The sequence below is a fragment of the Histoplasma capsulatum genome (assembly GCF_000150115.1).
Source record: "Histoplasma capsulatum G186AR genomic scaffold supercont2.5, whole genome shotgun sequence".
NCBI classification, from domain to species: Eukaryota; Fungi; Ascomycota; class Eurotiomycetes; order Onygenales; family Ajellomycetaceae; genus Histoplasma; species Histoplasma capsulatum.
In genome coordinates this window covers 1,168,869-1,184,357 of record NW_025544805.1, presented here as the reverse complement: position 1 = coordinate 1,184,357, position 15,489 = coordinate 1,168,869, and the positions used below count along the sequence as shown (strand labels likewise).

Here is a 15,489-nt window from a genome sequence, read left to right as displayed (position 1 = left end):
CTTATCTAAGTGTTATCGTTGTTGCAACGAGAAACTTACACACCAGTATTAAATAGCTCACTTTTGACACACAACACAGCTGCCGCATTCGCAACTCCATGTAATGATCTGACCATGGGTGGATGCGCGGTAATGCTGCTCCGATATGACATATTTGGATAGGCAAGTGAGCACTCGCCATGCCTCCATTCTTACCCCGGAAAAGGGGGCTGTCCGAAGATCGTTTCCCCAACAAGCGTCAGGCGTGTGAACCTGAGGACATAGGATCATCGACAAGGAAAGATGCAAATGGGACTGCAACGGAATTGTTAGACGACGACTCTGAATCAGACTTGAGTTCCCTACCTTCCTCGAATGCGGACAAGAATAATGGGTATAATTCAGGCAATAATGACGACGACGACGATGATGATGATGAAGAGGAGGACTGGGAAGATGCGTTTCAAGGGGCAACTCTAACCTCAGCGCCAACGCCCGCTACTCCAGCAAGTTCCACAGCTCCACGAGACCTCGAGCTTACATTGGACAAGAACCACGCCATCTTCATAGACCCTGAAGCTCCGGGCAAGAAAGGTCCCAGCAGGATTGAACGGCAGATACGCATCCAGACCCACTGTATGCATGTGCAGTTCCTACTATTCCACAACGCTCTCCGCAACTGGTGGATCAATGATGCAGAACTCCACCAGATTCTACGAGATCAATTACCACCAGCTATCAAGAATGAAATCAAGAAATGGGAGATTGCTGCTGGGATACAACATCCTGACCTCCCTACCAAGATTGGAAAGGGAAAGGGGAAGTATAACAATCAAAACAACAAACGGCAGCGGGATTGGGGGGAAGACGCCTCTCGTCTAGAGGCCGGTCGGCCAGATATGAGCCGGGGAGATCCCACCATCCATATTCTTAGGGTTCTTGCCGCGTATTGGAGGAAACGTTTCAGTATTACAGCTCCGGGGTTACGGAAAAATGGATATCGACCTACCGCGATGCTTCAGGAGGAAACCAGCTCATTCCACAAGGGCGATCATGGTAAATATGATCATGGTGAGCGGATAAGAGGTCTAGGTGAGTTTCGTGACCTAGCACGTCGCTCGGAAGGCTCACGGGATGTGGGCGCACAGCTGTTTACGGCTTTGTTGCGGGCATTGGGAATGGAAGCAAGGATGGTCGCTAGTCTACAACCCCTCGGGTTTGGATGGACCAAAGTGGAAAACTATCGCCTGAAGGACCAGGAGGTGGAAACGGCGACAGTGACAGGTGATGGGGCGGAAGTACCGTCTCCTAGTGAGGCACTCTCCAGTGACGAAGGTAGCATAACCGATGACCCGTCGTCCAAGCCTAATAAACGAAGACCAAAGAATAAACATAATCCAGTCACAAACAGGAAATTTGATAGTGATCTTCCCTTCCCGATATATTGGACTGAGGCCGTCTCTCCAATCACTCATGAAATAATCCCAGTCGAAACTCTAATCCTGCCAAGTTCCAATGCAGTTGCGACGACGCCTGAGCTTTTATCATCATTTGAGCCGCGCGGCGTCAAAGCTGAGAAGGCAAAGCAGGTAATTGCATACGTCGTTGCGTACTCCCCCGACGCAACAGCCAAAGATGTCACTACTAGGTACCTCAAGCGGCACACCTGGCCGGGGAAGTCCAAAGGTTTTCGCATGCCTGTTGAGAAAATCCCGATGCATGGCGGTAGAGGTCCCGCGAGATATTTCGTCTATGATTGGTTCAAAGCTACAATGAGAGGATATGTTCGGCCAGAAGATAAGCGAACCGTTGTTGATGAGAAGGAGGATTCGAAAGATCTCGCTGCGAACCAGCCCGAGAAAAAAATTCAAAAGAAGGAAGGGGACACGTTGCAGAGCTTGCGGAATTCTACGGAGTTTGTCCTTGAACGGTTTTTACGTCGTGAGGAGGCCATACGTCCCGGTGCGCAGCACGTTCGAACTTTCACGTCCGGCAAGGGAGACAAGATGAAAAAGGAAAAAATTTATAAACGGTCAGATGTTGAGAAGTGTCTTTCTGCAGAAAGCTGGCACAAGGAAGGTCGGCAGATTAAGATAGGAGAAGCTCCGTTGAAACTTGTCCCTATACGCGCGGTAACATTAACGCGGAAGCGCGAAGTTGAGGTGGCAGAGCGCGAGAGCGGCGAGAAGCAAAAGCAAGGTTTATACGCGCTTTATCAGACGGAATACATCATCCCGCCGCCAATTAAGGACGGGAAGATCCCGAAAAACGCCTACGGGAACATTGACTGCTTCGTCCCTTCAATGATCCCCAAGGGCGCGACACATATCCCCTTGCGCGGGACGGTGCGAATATGCAAGAAGCTAGGCGTAGATTATGCAGAGGCGGTGACTGGGTTTGAGTTCGGGAGTAAGATGGCCGTTCCTGTCATAGAAGGTGTGGTTGTGGCATCTGAAAACGCGGGTCTTGTCAAGGACGCCTGGCTGGCAGAGGATGCTGAAAGGCGCAAAAGGGAGCAGTTGAAACATGATAAACTTATTCTTTCCATGTGGAGGAAGTTCATTATGGGCCTACGAATTGCTGAGCGCATTCAGGCTGAGTACGGAAGTGGTGGAGATGGAGAGGAACGGAATCCGTTTTCGAATAGGCGATGCGATCGCGATATTCCGCCTACCGAAGACGGTTTTGAGAGGGAAAAAATGAGGGGGGAGCCTGTTGATGAGGGTGGTGGCTTTCTGTTGCCGGGTGAGGATGAGTCGGTGCATCGCAAGGATATAGTTGATGAAATGGAAGGGGGATCTCAGTCGCGGATGGCAAAGGATATGGGAGATGAAAATGACGGTAGAATCGATATCGAATCATCGTCTGAATTGAGTGATGCTTTATCTGTTGTCTCTGTTCATTCAACGCCCTGATCCTGGATCCGAACGACTCGACCTCGCCCAGGACATCTACTAGTTATCCCGAAGCACCGAACCTTTTCCAGCCATTTTGAATGGATATATTGTATATATATAAATAGAGAGAAAGAACGCCATAATATCATGTATAAATTCATCTTGACCAAGAGCGTATTTTCCTCTGTAAACTTGGAGCCCTTTTGCTCGACAACCTGGACGGCTTTCGAGAACAGCTAACACTTCAAAGGGGGCGACGCCTATCAGCTCCTTATCGGAGCTTTGCTTGATCCCTCAGACCTCCGCCAGTAGAATCCACCATATAATTCTCTAACCGTATATCCCCTTGGTGCCAAAAAGCCATCCCCACAATGTCCCTAATCTCCAAGAGCCCAATATATTTTGGGTCTTTCCTAGTAACATCGCAGGCAAGCATCCATACCCTTTCATACAATCCCACCCCCTCTGCTGACATCAACAACCAGGTCTTCTACATAACCCCACTCTCCTTCGCCCTCGTCAACCTGAAACCCCTCCTACCAGGGCACGTCCTTGTCTGTCCCCTCCGCCGCGTTCCGCGCGTCGCCGACCTCTCCCCCAGCGAAACAACCGACCTTTTCCTAACCGTCCGACGCGTGAGCCGCATGATCGAACGCGTCTACCGTGGCACAAGCCTAAATATAGCTATACAGGACGGTCCGGAGGCGGGGCAGACGGTGCCACACGTACATGCGCATATAATACCACGGCGGAAGGCGGATTTGGACCAGCGGGGTGGTTCAGATGCTATTTATGAGATGATGGAGGGGCAGGAGGGGAATATTGCGAGGCATTTAGGGGAGATGGTGGAGGAGAAGAGGCAGAGGGAGAAAGAGAGATCTAGATTTCCAAGAGCAGATAATGAGGGGAGGGAGCCGAGGTCGGAGGAGGAGATGATGGAGGAGGCTTTTGCATTGGCGAAGGAGATGGAGCAGGAAACTGTGGATTGAGTTGGGGTGTCTTGGTGATGCGGACTATATCATTGACGATGGCGTCAAAAAGTTTTTTATAGAGATATTGAGGGCGTTATTATTACGAATTTATCCTGTAGGACTTTTATTTACTAGCATGCACGACATCGATGGATCTAGAGCTGTTTGCAGGGAAATGGGAGGTGAGTATGTAAGGTGGGAAATGTGTATCCCTGGGTTTGATTCTATAACCTATTCCGATGTTGGAGACGCAATAAGAAGGCGCCCAAAATGAAACCCTAACTCCAGGTCTGCTGTGATATCACAAAAGTGAACCGCTCGCACACATCTATGGAACCAAAAGGGAGAAAATGATAAGTTGAAAGGACCATTTCATAGCTCATGGCACATTCGTCATCGAACTCATGTGTTCAATAGCGGATTTAGGCGTCGCTTGACTTGCCCGCCCAAAATGATTCTCTTTCCTGCATTACGACCGCAGCCCACTCCCTAACCTCAGGAAGCTTGATTCCCTGCAGCACGTGGAAGAATTCCGACAAATCCAACTTCCCCGCATGGCTCCGCTCATACTCTACAGCCTGCAGTAACAGCTCTAGCTTGTCGATATCATGGACGAACTTCGCTTCGAGCGTATTGTTATCCTCATACTCTTCGAATATCTCCTGGATATCCTGGCTCGCCAGGCCCGGCACCGCTCCAAGCAAAGATTTTGAAATGTATTCGATAACTTCCGCCTCACGCCTGGCTTTTTCTATTTTCGGTATATGTGTGTCTGCTGGGGTGATGTCCCCGACTATGGATTCTGCCATGTCATGAATCAAAGCCATTTTGGTACAGCGGGGAATATTGAGTCTAGCCGCAAGCGCAGGTGGTGCGAACATCGTCATGATGGACATGCGATACATGTGATCGGATATTGATTCACCGTGTGCAATACCAAATCGTCGCCATCCTTCGCGTTTTGTGGTCTTTAATCGCTCAAGGAGATGGAAGAAAGGAATTGGGGTGGGGGTGTTCTGAAGAGGCGGGTGAGGTAGGGTAGCGATGACTGGACATTGTATTGTCAGTATCTTGTTAACTAAATAACGAAAAATAAGGTCGTCTGATAAGATTGGAGAGTGCGGACCGGATTGAGCCGTCCATTGAGCATCCGTCGGCAATGACATCCCCATGATATCGGCAACGTTCAAGTAATATTTCGGAAGCGCGTACTGAGCCAAAACGTGCGAGCTGCCTTCGCAAGTCTTATATCGATCGCTATTTATCTTTAACAAAAAATTGAAGTTACTCTAGAGTAAATATTTGTACGAGGAGAAAAATCTATCCCTCTCAAGAGGCGAGTGATACGGTAGCCGGAAGAATAGTAATATGAAACACAGGTCTTCCAATGTTGACGCGGAGGATTCCAAGTGCTTTCGGCTGGTTGAAGGGTTCTGGACAAACAATGCAAACAACACAATCACCATCCAATCCAACCTTCCTTTGTTTACTCTGCCAGGTTCGTCAATGTACTGTGCATACGAGGAGTGATTAAGCTGGACACCAGCATCGGCAGCCCGCATCGACAGCCCATGCAAATGGTGGGGACAAAAATAAACACGGATAGCTTGAGTGAGCGCTTTGGTTAAATCATTGGAATATCTATCGATTATGACTTTTTACGATGCAATCTTCCACCCCTTCTTCTCTGAGGCCCAAAGGACTCAATTGGCCAGTCTCCTCGCACATCACCGTTTTTGTGCGAAACCTCAGGCTACTGCACTTTGACCAGCTCCCTGACTGGCCAAATTTAACTGTCCGCTCCTTTTCGGGTGCTCAATCAAACCTTCGGCAGCGCATCAAAGCGGTGGAATGGTCTCTATACCAACTGTTTACGATATGGGACCCAGAAGGGGCTCAAAATGTAAGCACCCGTTAAAGGCAATCATCGTACACTGTTTATTTTAATTGGAAATGCTTCTAAAACTACCTTATCAGAAATTGCGTCCTTTTTTCCCTCCACTTGAACCCTTGCAATCCGTTAACCTTCGGGCAGCCCTTTTTCGTGCGCTGTCCGATATGAAAAAGAATGGGGTTCTGGGAAGGGAAGTGATACTCCGTAAGACGATGCTTGATGAGTGTAAAGGGGAGAAATTCGAGGAGGCGCTGGCCATATTTTCTTTGACAGTGCTACGGAAGGTGATATTGGCTCGCAAGGGTGAACACCACAATCCAGTTCTTGAGATGACTATCAATGGGAGAGCTTCGTCCTCAGAACAAGAGATGCTGGTTCCACTGATTATAGCCCATCGCGTCTCACTCACAACCATGATTAATGATAAATGCCATGTACGACAAGCTTATGACCAACTAAAAACCCTACTTGAAAATAAGACGATAGAGCTTGCTGCCCGATCAAAGCAAGCTGCGAATAAACCCACTGCTGACGAAGATGAACTTAGCCATGAGATCGTGAACCTATGGCATGGAAATGAAAAATGGGCCCACACAATTCTCAATGGCGGAATACGAGTGTCCACTGATCACGTTCTCGAATCATCCTTTTCCCAAACGCTGTCGCTTATTAGAAATGGCCAGCTAGGTGATATAGGAAACAGGCCTTCCTCAGATCTATTGGCTGATTTAGATAATCGACTCTCAGAGCAGAAGGCTAGAGTTGAAAAATGGCGGAAATTTAAACATACTCTAGTGGAAGAACGAGGTGTAAAGCAACCATCGAAACACCGCAGCTCCTCCCAGATATTAGCTTTCCGGGACCACCAGTCGTTAACAATCGCTTCACTCGCTCAGTCAGATCGCGCGTCGACCTCTCTGTCGACCAATGGCACAGAGTACTCCTCATTAGTTTCAGCACTTGATGCTGCGCTTCTGAAGCACGAGGTCAACATCTCACAAAAGAAACGGCAGCCAGATTCAGAAGATTCAAGAAACCAGCGATTACATAATGCTCATTCAAATCGTGATTACTCAATAGACCAAGCGACGCTGAGTCTTCTGGCTGACCAACCGACTCCTAATTCGAGCGACATGGATAATACATCCATGCTCTCCTCTCTCCCAACCCAAGGGAGCGGTAGAAGCTCTCCTAGACTAGAAAGCAGAGAGATAAGCGGATCAGGAAGTCCGAATTACGAATATTCGTCTGGTGCTGTGACGCCATCAATCACTATTGACTATGATTCCAACCCAAGCCCTATGAACATGGACACAGAATCGCTGCAACCAATCCCTGTACAACCCACGCGAGCTGTTTCAGGCAGCCTCGTCGAACGCACAAGGCAATCGATGTCGTTCCTCCCCAAACCAAGCTCGCGACCCCGTCAGTCCCTAGCAGCTAAGCCTCGAAAGTCCCAAGTGTTCCCTACAAACCAGTTTGAAACTCCGAAAAGAGACGGTCCCCGGAGTCTCGAGCCAGGAGGCTCTGGGACGTCAACACCTAAGGAAGAACTATTTAGTCAGGATGCGGATTATGCTAGCGTGTTTAAGAGCAGGCCCAGGGTTGCCATGAGCCCCGTCAATTCTCCAGCGGTACATATGTTACCAATGGATGATAGTGACATGGACGCGGATCAGACTATAAATATAGGTGCTGGAGTTGCTGAAGGAGACTTGCAAAACTCGCCTCTTTTTGCGGCTCGGTTCACATCTAGAAAAATGAACTTATAATGTCCACCTCAATACTGTGTCATTTCCTTGACCTAACTCCGGTATTTTGTGGGTCTCTGATGTTCTAGAGTTGGCATCCTTGACCCGCAACCCACCTGCCTATGCTACTAAATCCAGTCTTTAAAATCCATAAATTTTGGCTCTTGATCGAAGACAACAACCCTGCGCGCGACCATCAGCACTTCGATCAACAGCATCGTGTTAATCTGTTGCCCCGCCAACTTTCCAGGGGTCCCAGGGTGATTGTAATCGCCCGGGAGGAATATTGTGTTTAGGCAGTGATCTCCACATATGTTAGCTGATTTTGGTTCAGCGATCACTCCATCCATAAATGGAACTCTTATCGACACTTAGGCTTTTGATTGCCGATAAAGACACAAGGTGCATCAGCCAGTTGACACCTTTTACCACTTCGAGACGATATATTCCTTCACGTTAACCGTTTTAGGACCGCTCGTGTTACATATCCCAGCTTTGTATCCTATTCATTCCTGTACAACTAATATCCGGATGAATGAAATTATTCCCAGATCTTGACCTTCTTCGATTCCTTTTAATCACATCTTTCATGCCAAAAAACGAACAGTGCAAACATTCGCAACATTGTTCATTGTGTTGATAGATAGTTTGTTGCCGTATGTTATAGAAGACAGAATTCTAAAATTAACTAGCACGCCCTAGAGAAATTTGCAAGCTCTCCTGCCAGGGGTGGCTATCTGTGCCCAACCCTCGTCCAATCAAGACGATTTTGCAAAGATCCCCCGAAGCTGATGTGTGCCTGCTATCAGTCTCCGTAATCTCAAATACTTCCTGAACTCCCTGGATGATCTGCGTACCGCCATCGGTTAGGCAGAGCAGTCCTTTTAGTCGATGGATTTCAAAATCTTTAATCTTCCGCAGGCTCGTATTTGTCGGCTGGGAATGAGGAAGTTGACGCTCCCACAGTAGCGAGCGTAGCCATGCGTCCACCTTGGGCACACACTCTTGGGATATCTTGTCAACTGTGAAGGAAAGCGTTGAGATTGACTGGATTGAGCAAATATCGTCAGAAAGGAGACGCCTAGCCCGGTGCATGGGAGAACAAAATTAACATAGACTAAGCATAACCTACGGGATCCAGATGACTATGGCTCTTCTGGTTGAAATCGACATTGCTCAAATTATCATAAGCATGTATCTCAAGCAATGTGCCTTCAAGATTGGGAACCTTGCTATGGTCCGTCACAAGAATTTTAGCCAGACCGTTAATCGAGGTTATCCGTTCCTTAACATTTTCCAATTCAGTGGCTGTAATCAGGTCACTCTTATTCAGTATGATCACATCAGCATGCGATATCTGGAGATGGGCTGTAGTTAGAACTGTTCCATCGTGTGTACCCTGGGCTTCCGCCGGTGCTGGTTCATCAAGACGTTGGAGAATATTCTTTCCATCAACTACAGTGACGATCCCATCCAGGTAGATAGTACTTCCTAATCCATCATCAACCCAAAATAATGGTGCAATATTTCCTGGATCGGCAAGCCCGGTCGTCTCCAGCAAAATGTAGTCAAATGTGCCTTGGCGCTCCATGAGCGACTCTATGGCGACTACTCCCGTGTCTCTGTCGGTGATATCAGCTGCGGGAGTACACACAAAATGGAAAATATGCAATCAAAATATTTTTAACTTACCTAACGGAACAGCATATGCAGCCGTTTGCCAGCTCCAGCCATTCTTCAACTTGCTGGCCGTCTTTGTTGACGGTTAAGGATTTTTCAATATCAATTGCTGAATTGTCAGTACTAACTAAGAAAAAAGTTGATAAAAAGCCGTACTTACAATCACCAAACTCTACAAATACCGTCAGAATCCGTCAGCAAGTGTTATAACGTGAAAAACATGACTCGGGCCAGATGGTTACAAGCCGTTTAAAATCACCGCTATTTTTTTCCCATGCTCCTCTCCAAGGATATAGTTAAGCAGTGTCGTCTTGCCAGCGCCCAAATAGCCTACCATGGACTCTTTTTAGCCAACCGCACTCGTATTATATTTCTTAACATGAAACGCCCGCAGCCTACATACCTGTTACTATTGTGATAGGGACTTTCTTCGGCTTCTGTTCTGTGGGAGACTTGGGCACTGACTCCTCCTCGAGCACGTCAACATCAACTAGTTCAGGCGGACCTCCCTCGTGGTCGTCTCTAATGTCCATACTTAAATTACTCTTCTGTAGCCAAACAACAATATCTGGAGGAGGAGCTAGATAGCATTGCTCCGGTAAATCAACTCGTCCATGAGATAACTACTTCCGCCATGTTTGGTAACTAACTACGGGGAGTCCGGGATTTAACGCCAACCCGATCAGGTTTAGCACAATATCACGTTCTGGACTATAAACTCCCACTGCTCAAACATCTTCTCTCCATCAACTCTTATTTTTCCCTACTTCCCTCACAATTCTCTTGTCTCATGTGTATCACTCCTATCCCCTGCATTTCACTCCATCATCAGTGACATACAGATCAGCTGCACTGCAACTGAAACAGTTCTCAATCTAGCAACTTTCTTCACTTTTCTATCTTTCTCAATACAATTTCATTTCACTCTACAGTTCAATTATCCTAAAATTATGCACAGAATGAGCTCTCTATTGGAATATCTGATTTGTAAAGGACTATGGCTGGCTGAGGTTTGCCTGTTCACTTCGATCTCATTTCCTGTCCCATATACGACCAGCTATTCCTTTATATTCTATGAGATTTGGCTCTGCACTTCTATTCTATCAGCATTGCCAATGCTATTATGTGCCTTGACACTTGTTGTCCCTCGTCTCTCCCTTCACAATTGACTGCCAAACCTTGTGTTTCTCACCTGTAATACATGCCAGTGATGAGCAACATTACAACCATTCGTTGAGATGGTTGTCCAGTGACGAAAATGCCTCAACACAGCAAAAACAGTGTCAGCCTTGCTACATCCCAGCTAGCCACGTGTCAGGTCTCAACTATGACGAGAGTGCATGGCCTCGAAAGCTTGAGTGAACGGATTCTGACCTTCACGATGCGTCCTGGGCATGCCCGAAGTGGAACGCATCAAGGGAACTGTTCTCACTACAAATCAAGACCCTGCACCGAAGATGTGATCTGCAGGACCATATCGAAAGCAATGGAGATTTCCGGCATTCATAATGTGTTACATGCATGGTTGACCTAGAACTTGCGATTTTAGGAAAGAGTTGAACCGTCTTGTCGTTACGTCCGCAGTGAAGGGGGGGTGTTACCTTGTTTGCAACAGCAGTGATTTTGTGTTGCATTGGGGTGGACTGTGGACAAGCAACCTGGTGATTTGGGCTTTTTTTTGCATCTGGTGGGCACTAGATTCATGCACTATGGGCTAGAGAGTTTTCGCAGAGCAAAGCCCTTGGGTTTCGGAAAGCAATCGGCTGTGAGATGGCGACAAAAATCTGCTGTTTCCATTTCCCTTTGACAAAGCGATAGCACATACTCCGCCGGAATACCATGTTGAAACCACCAGGCTAGCAAGTTGGAGTCCCTGCTATAAGATGCCTCTCTAACTGGAGAAGGCTGGTTGAGGGCGTTCATCCTGCTGAATACCTATGAAGGATCCCATGGTCGAGTTTACATCTGCGGCCTGGAGCATTTACAAAACTATGCTTCGGTGATATGGCCTCGTAGAAACTGTCCATGAACGTGGAAAGGGAATCGAGCACTTGAAGGTATATGAAGGGAAGCCACAAGGCAAAAAATATTGAGGTGGTACGTCTGCCACCCAAAATCTCTCAATTTACAGAACTAAGGTATGGATATCCCTTTCGGACTGGAGCAAATTCGCTCCTTGCACTGCGAAAGTGGTGAATCAAATATCATTAGCTAAGAAAAAGAAATCCGCACCAGGAAAGGAATTAGACGTCATTAGTGTCTTCCCTAGCGCGTGCTAGGCGGTTTTCAACATGGCATGTGCCAACTTAGCACGCGCCACTGTAAAAATCACTTAGCCCGCGTTAGGTGGACATGTAAGCGTTCTACAAGGTGTAACTATGCCTATATCCATTCTGGGTCAAGCTTTCACAGGAATGAGACTTAGAATCGGAGAGGCAGCAGTTTTGGTCGATTACATTTAAGTATATTTTCATCACTGTCATGAGCCCTATCAACGGGTTGCTAACATTTTCAAGGAAGTAGCTCTTTACCAATAAAGTGTGAACGACTGCGCTCATGGTGTCCATTCCGCCGCCCTGTCGTCATCAAGCCACCGGCTAATAGCTATCTGCAATCTTTTACCTCCTTGCCATGTGCGTACCACCTCTCTTCGTATGGCTCTGCCCGCCCTGGCTCATATCTTGGAAAGTCGCTTGCGTGTAGGCTCGAGTCCCATGGAGCAGAAGGCGATGGTTTAGCATATCGTATAATATATGGCTCTAGTTTGCCAGCGATATCATGAAAATATGGTTATATCCGAAGGCATTCGAGACACCAAACTGTGTATATTCCAAGCCAATCGAATTCTAGAGGACCCCCGCGAACAGAGCTGCAAATCTGTCCCCTACTGACAAGGAGGGGACGACCGACGCAAACCACCCTCTTCTCTGTCTTACTAGAATGTATATCTTCGCCGACACCTACCTGATCGAGGAGCTGAAGTCTTTGTCATTCAAGAAGATCAATCGGTTCCTTGAAAACGAGAAAGACCTGCAGACATCGACTCTAAGCTAGTAGTCATTCGTATGCTTGACTTGGCATTCCCGAATTTGCCTCCCAGCGACAATCTGCTAGGCCCACTCAATATACCTCAGTAAGGTTCCCTCGGTCGTCTCTTTGAATCTGTATGTTCCCTAGATGCTTCCACCTTTGGACCGAAGAAGGGCTTCGTGGATCTTGAAGATCCGTGACGAACTGCAACACTGAAAACCTACGACAGAGTCCAAAAAGCTGCATAAGCCGTTAGCATCTCATTTTCTGCAAGCATGAGGAACATATCTGCTGTAGGTCGTTGGCGACCATCGCTTCCCTTGACCATTTTCACTCACTTTCTTGGACAATAACTGGACTGTCAACTAAACTATGCTAGGACAGGCGAATGTTAGACTAGGCGACCCATTAGCTAAAAATTTTCCGACCTACTTCATGTACTGTCTCTGGTTACTTCCACATCCATTGTTCTTCCTCATAACAGGATAGGATGTTGCGCTACAAGGAGCTTGCCACAGGTTACTTAATCCCGTAAGCGTTCCATCACTAAACCTAGTGCTAGATTTCAACGCATAAATTGTGAACTTAATACGTTGTTAGTTGGGGAATTCTCCTTTAGCACTATTCCAAATTAACACGGTATTAAATTCACAACTTTATGCCTTGAAATCTAACACCTAGTGGGGGAGAGGAACCTTGGTCATCATCAGCCGCATAGCAAACAATGACATGATCAGTGAGTTGGCATTCTTTAGCCACTATCTTCCTTTGAAATCCATTGTAAACCAAATCATCAAGGCCAATCCATATATGGAAGACCGACATGCCCAAGGTTGTCTGGAACAATCTATGACGTATGATAAACTTCGCCAACATCTTCGGTAGGAATATGCAACCACATCATCATCTCGATCTGATCTTGCTCCCGTCCAACGTCATAGATCCGTAATATTATATTAATTGGTGGGAGACATATCCACATGCCCACAAACAGGGTGTCTCGCACTCCCTTACGTGTTCGGGTGAAGAATTCGATGAACGGATTCTGTACCGATGAATTCTCACATATCGAGGGCCGATGAGGGCGGCCAGGGGTCGTTGGGTGTATCGGAGTTTCGTCCATACCTGACAACCGAGGAAGAAAACCAAATCAATAAACAGTTCCAAAAGGACACATGGCGTCGCAACCGCCAAGTCTTGTGGAGTGGAGTGCCACACGGACTAGCTCAGGAGTGGGCAGACGAACGAGGCATGCAAACCCTGACCACAGCGATGGGTCCCTTGATGGTATCAGACCATCCCTCGTGTTTGAAATCAAAAAAATCGCAAAAGTCATGGAGTAGATATATGAGAGGTGCTTCGGCTGTGTTTGCATATCACATCTCGAAAGGCGAAAAGATCACAGTGTTATCCCCACCTCCTCCAACTCGATTCCACCCAGATGGCTTGACCAATTATCAAGCTCTAGAGGAGCCGGTTCTGAAAGGTGCAATTAGAGGGTCTGCGGTATCATGCATTGAAATGGTGCATCCGACCGTCAAGGGAGCCGAGGATTTCTGTTATCAGGTGTGGCCGGCTGATGACGCCCGTCTCTGGATTGCAAATTTCGGGATGCTGCCTCCAAAGGAACACTGGAGAAGAATATCGCCCAAGAAACGAAACCTAATAGTGAGCCAAACAGAACTCTTTATCTCAGGGGGGGCCAATATGCAAAATGTGTCAGGGCCAGCAAAGGCCCTGACGGAGAAGCAGAAGAGGGAGAAGAAGGAGGTGGAGATGAGGAAGAAGGTGGAGAAAAAGATGGAGGAGAAAAGAAAGATGGAGGAGAAGAGGAAGCTGAAGGAGAAGAGGAGAATGGAGGAAAAGAGGAAGATGGAGGAGAAGAGGAAGCTGAAGGAAAAGAGAAAGCTGGAGGAAGAACGGAAGATGAAGGAGAAGAGGAAGCTGAAGGAGAAGAGGAAGATGGAGGAAAAGAGGAAGATGGAGGAGAAGAGGAAGCTAAAGGAAAAGAGAAAGCTGGAGGAAAAGAGGAAGATGGAGGAGAAAAGGAAGCTGAAGGAAAAGAGAAAGCTGGAGGAAGAACGGAAGATGGAGGAGAAGAGGAAGCTGAAGGAAAAGAGAAAGCTGGAGGAAGAACGGAAGATGGAGCAGAAGAGGAAGATGGAGGAGAAGAGGAGGAAGAGATAACAACCAGCGATGCTTCCAAAGCACGAAAAATATCTGACACCGAAAATTCCCCTCAGAATATGAAATTTTGCGAGTCCCCAAAATGGCCCCAGGTTCCTAATAGCAACGAAATTGATGATGGTGTGGAAGAAACATCTCAACTTTCCATGTCGACCCGGTGGATGATGTACCTATGGAGTTAGATAGTCACCAGGGTGCGTCTAGGCTAAGCACATATCTCATTGCTATTGCATTTTTTCGCTATTGGCTCCAGTTAGATTGGTCATCACCATCAAAAGTTTGAGGTGGCTTGAGCCAATTTGATTTTTATATGGGAAATGAGATCACTGAAGGGCCGAAAGCTTTTGTTGGAAGGTTGGATTGGGTCGTTCGTCCTCTCCTACTACCAGCATGGCGCTGGTGGTGATCGAGCTCTTTTGCCCCAGTGGCCTAACAGCTTTATCAGCCAAAATCACGCCTTGGTATCCCTCTGATCCGGACCGGGCGGCTTTTTTTTCTTTTTGGCTTCCTCTCCATTCCCAAAGTTGAGTTTTTCATCGAGTCATCCTTGCCTCGGGTTGCGAAGCCAGCTTGCCATCGCCTTCGGCTCCAGTTGCAGTCAGCTTCCGTAAATTATCGGTACGAGTATGGTCCAGCGATAGGGGTGTGATTGACTACTTCTTATAGGTAGTCCGTGTCTCCGCCGGCCATCAACTGTACTCCCGCAAACTTATCTGCATATCTAATTCCTTACTTCCTTCTTGAATGAAGTCTGAGTTCAAAAATGGGAAAGAATTGGAATAGCTGAATATCAGTCCTGCACTTTTGCCTGTGGTACGATGCTCATGCGAGTTAGCTCGCCAAAAATAAGTTAATAAAGATAGTGAAAATGAATGAACGGACCCAAAAACTGCTTTAAATCTCATCATACACATAGCACGGCATAATCCAGATCGAAATGAACTCCCATAATACACTCTTTGCATGCAGATCCCAAAATACCTGTGGGTGATTTCACCCAGAGATAATTCCGTGATAGACAAACCAGTGTCACCCAAGTAGTTGGAAAATCCCCTAGATCCTGTTCTGTGCATGCCGTTATGGCTTAACAGTTCGTGGTT

The 15,489-nt window shown here is 47.2% G+C and overlaps 6 protein-coding genes across 6 annotated transcripts; 4 read left to right on the top strand and 2 right to left on the bottom strand.

Moving 5' to 3' along the window:
* Positions 1-179: 179 nt before the first annotated feature.
* On the top strand, positions 180-3,041 carry HCBG_04345 (Rad4 family protein; the record flags this gene model as incomplete). Its single annotated transcript, XM_045431394.1, has 1 exon — positions 180-3,041. The coding sequence occupies one exon, from the start codon at positions 180-182 to the stop codon at positions 2,892-2,894; it is 2,715 nt and encodes a 904-aa protein (XP_045287947.1).
* A 206-nt stretch (positions 3,042-3,247) lies between these two features.
* HCBG_04344 (HIT domain-containing protein) lies at positions 3,248-3,865 on the top strand (the record flags this gene model as incomplete). Its single annotated transcript, XM_045431393.1, has 1 exon — positions 3,248-3,865. One exon carries the CDS (start codon positions 3,248-3,250, stop codon positions 3,863-3,865), a length of 618 nt encoding a protein of 205 aa, XP_045287946.1.
* Positions 3,866-4,269: 404 nt separating this feature from the next.
* Positions 4,270-5,019, bottom strand: HCBG_04343 (HD domain-containing protein; the record flags this gene model as incomplete). Its single annotated transcript, XM_045431392.1, has 2 exons — positions 4,270-4,895; positions 4,974-5,019. The coding sequence occupies 2 exons, from the start codon at positions 5,017-5,019 to the stop codon at positions 4,270-4,272; spliced, it is 672 nt and encodes a 223-aa protein (XP_045287945.1).
* Positions 5,020-5,364: 345 nt separating this feature from the next.
* Positions 5,365-7,513, top strand: HCBG_04342 (uncharacterized protein; the record flags this gene model as incomplete). The annotated part of the gene is made up of 2 exons (XM_045431391.1): positions 5,365-5,750; positions 5,825-7,513. 2 exons carry the CDS (start codon positions 5,511-5,513, stop codon positions 7,511-7,513), a joined length of 1,929 nt encoding a protein of 642 aa, XP_045287944.1.
* A 663-nt stretch (positions 7,514-8,176) lies between these two features.
* Positions 8,177-9,705, bottom strand: HCBG_04341 (CobW domain-containing protein; the record flags this gene model as incomplete). Its single annotated transcript, XM_045431390.1, has 4 exons — positions 8,177-8,539; positions 8,625-9,114; positions 9,185-9,344; positions 9,576-9,705. The coding sequence occupies 4 exons, from the start codon at positions 9,703-9,705 to the stop codon at positions 8,177-8,179; spliced, it is 1,143 nt and encodes a 380-aa protein (XP_045287943.1).
* Positions 9,706-13,182: 3,477 nt separating this feature from the next.
* HCBG_04340 (uncharacterized protein) lies at positions 13,183-14,389 on the top strand (the record flags this gene model as incomplete). Its single annotated transcript, XM_045431389.1, has 2 exons — positions 13,183-13,224; positions 13,364-14,389. The coding sequence occupies 2 exons, from the start codon at positions 13,183-13,185 to the stop codon at positions 14,387-14,389; spliced, it is 1,068 nt and encodes a 355-aa protein (XP_045287942.1).
* Positions 14,390-15,489: the final 1,100 nt, after the last annotated feature.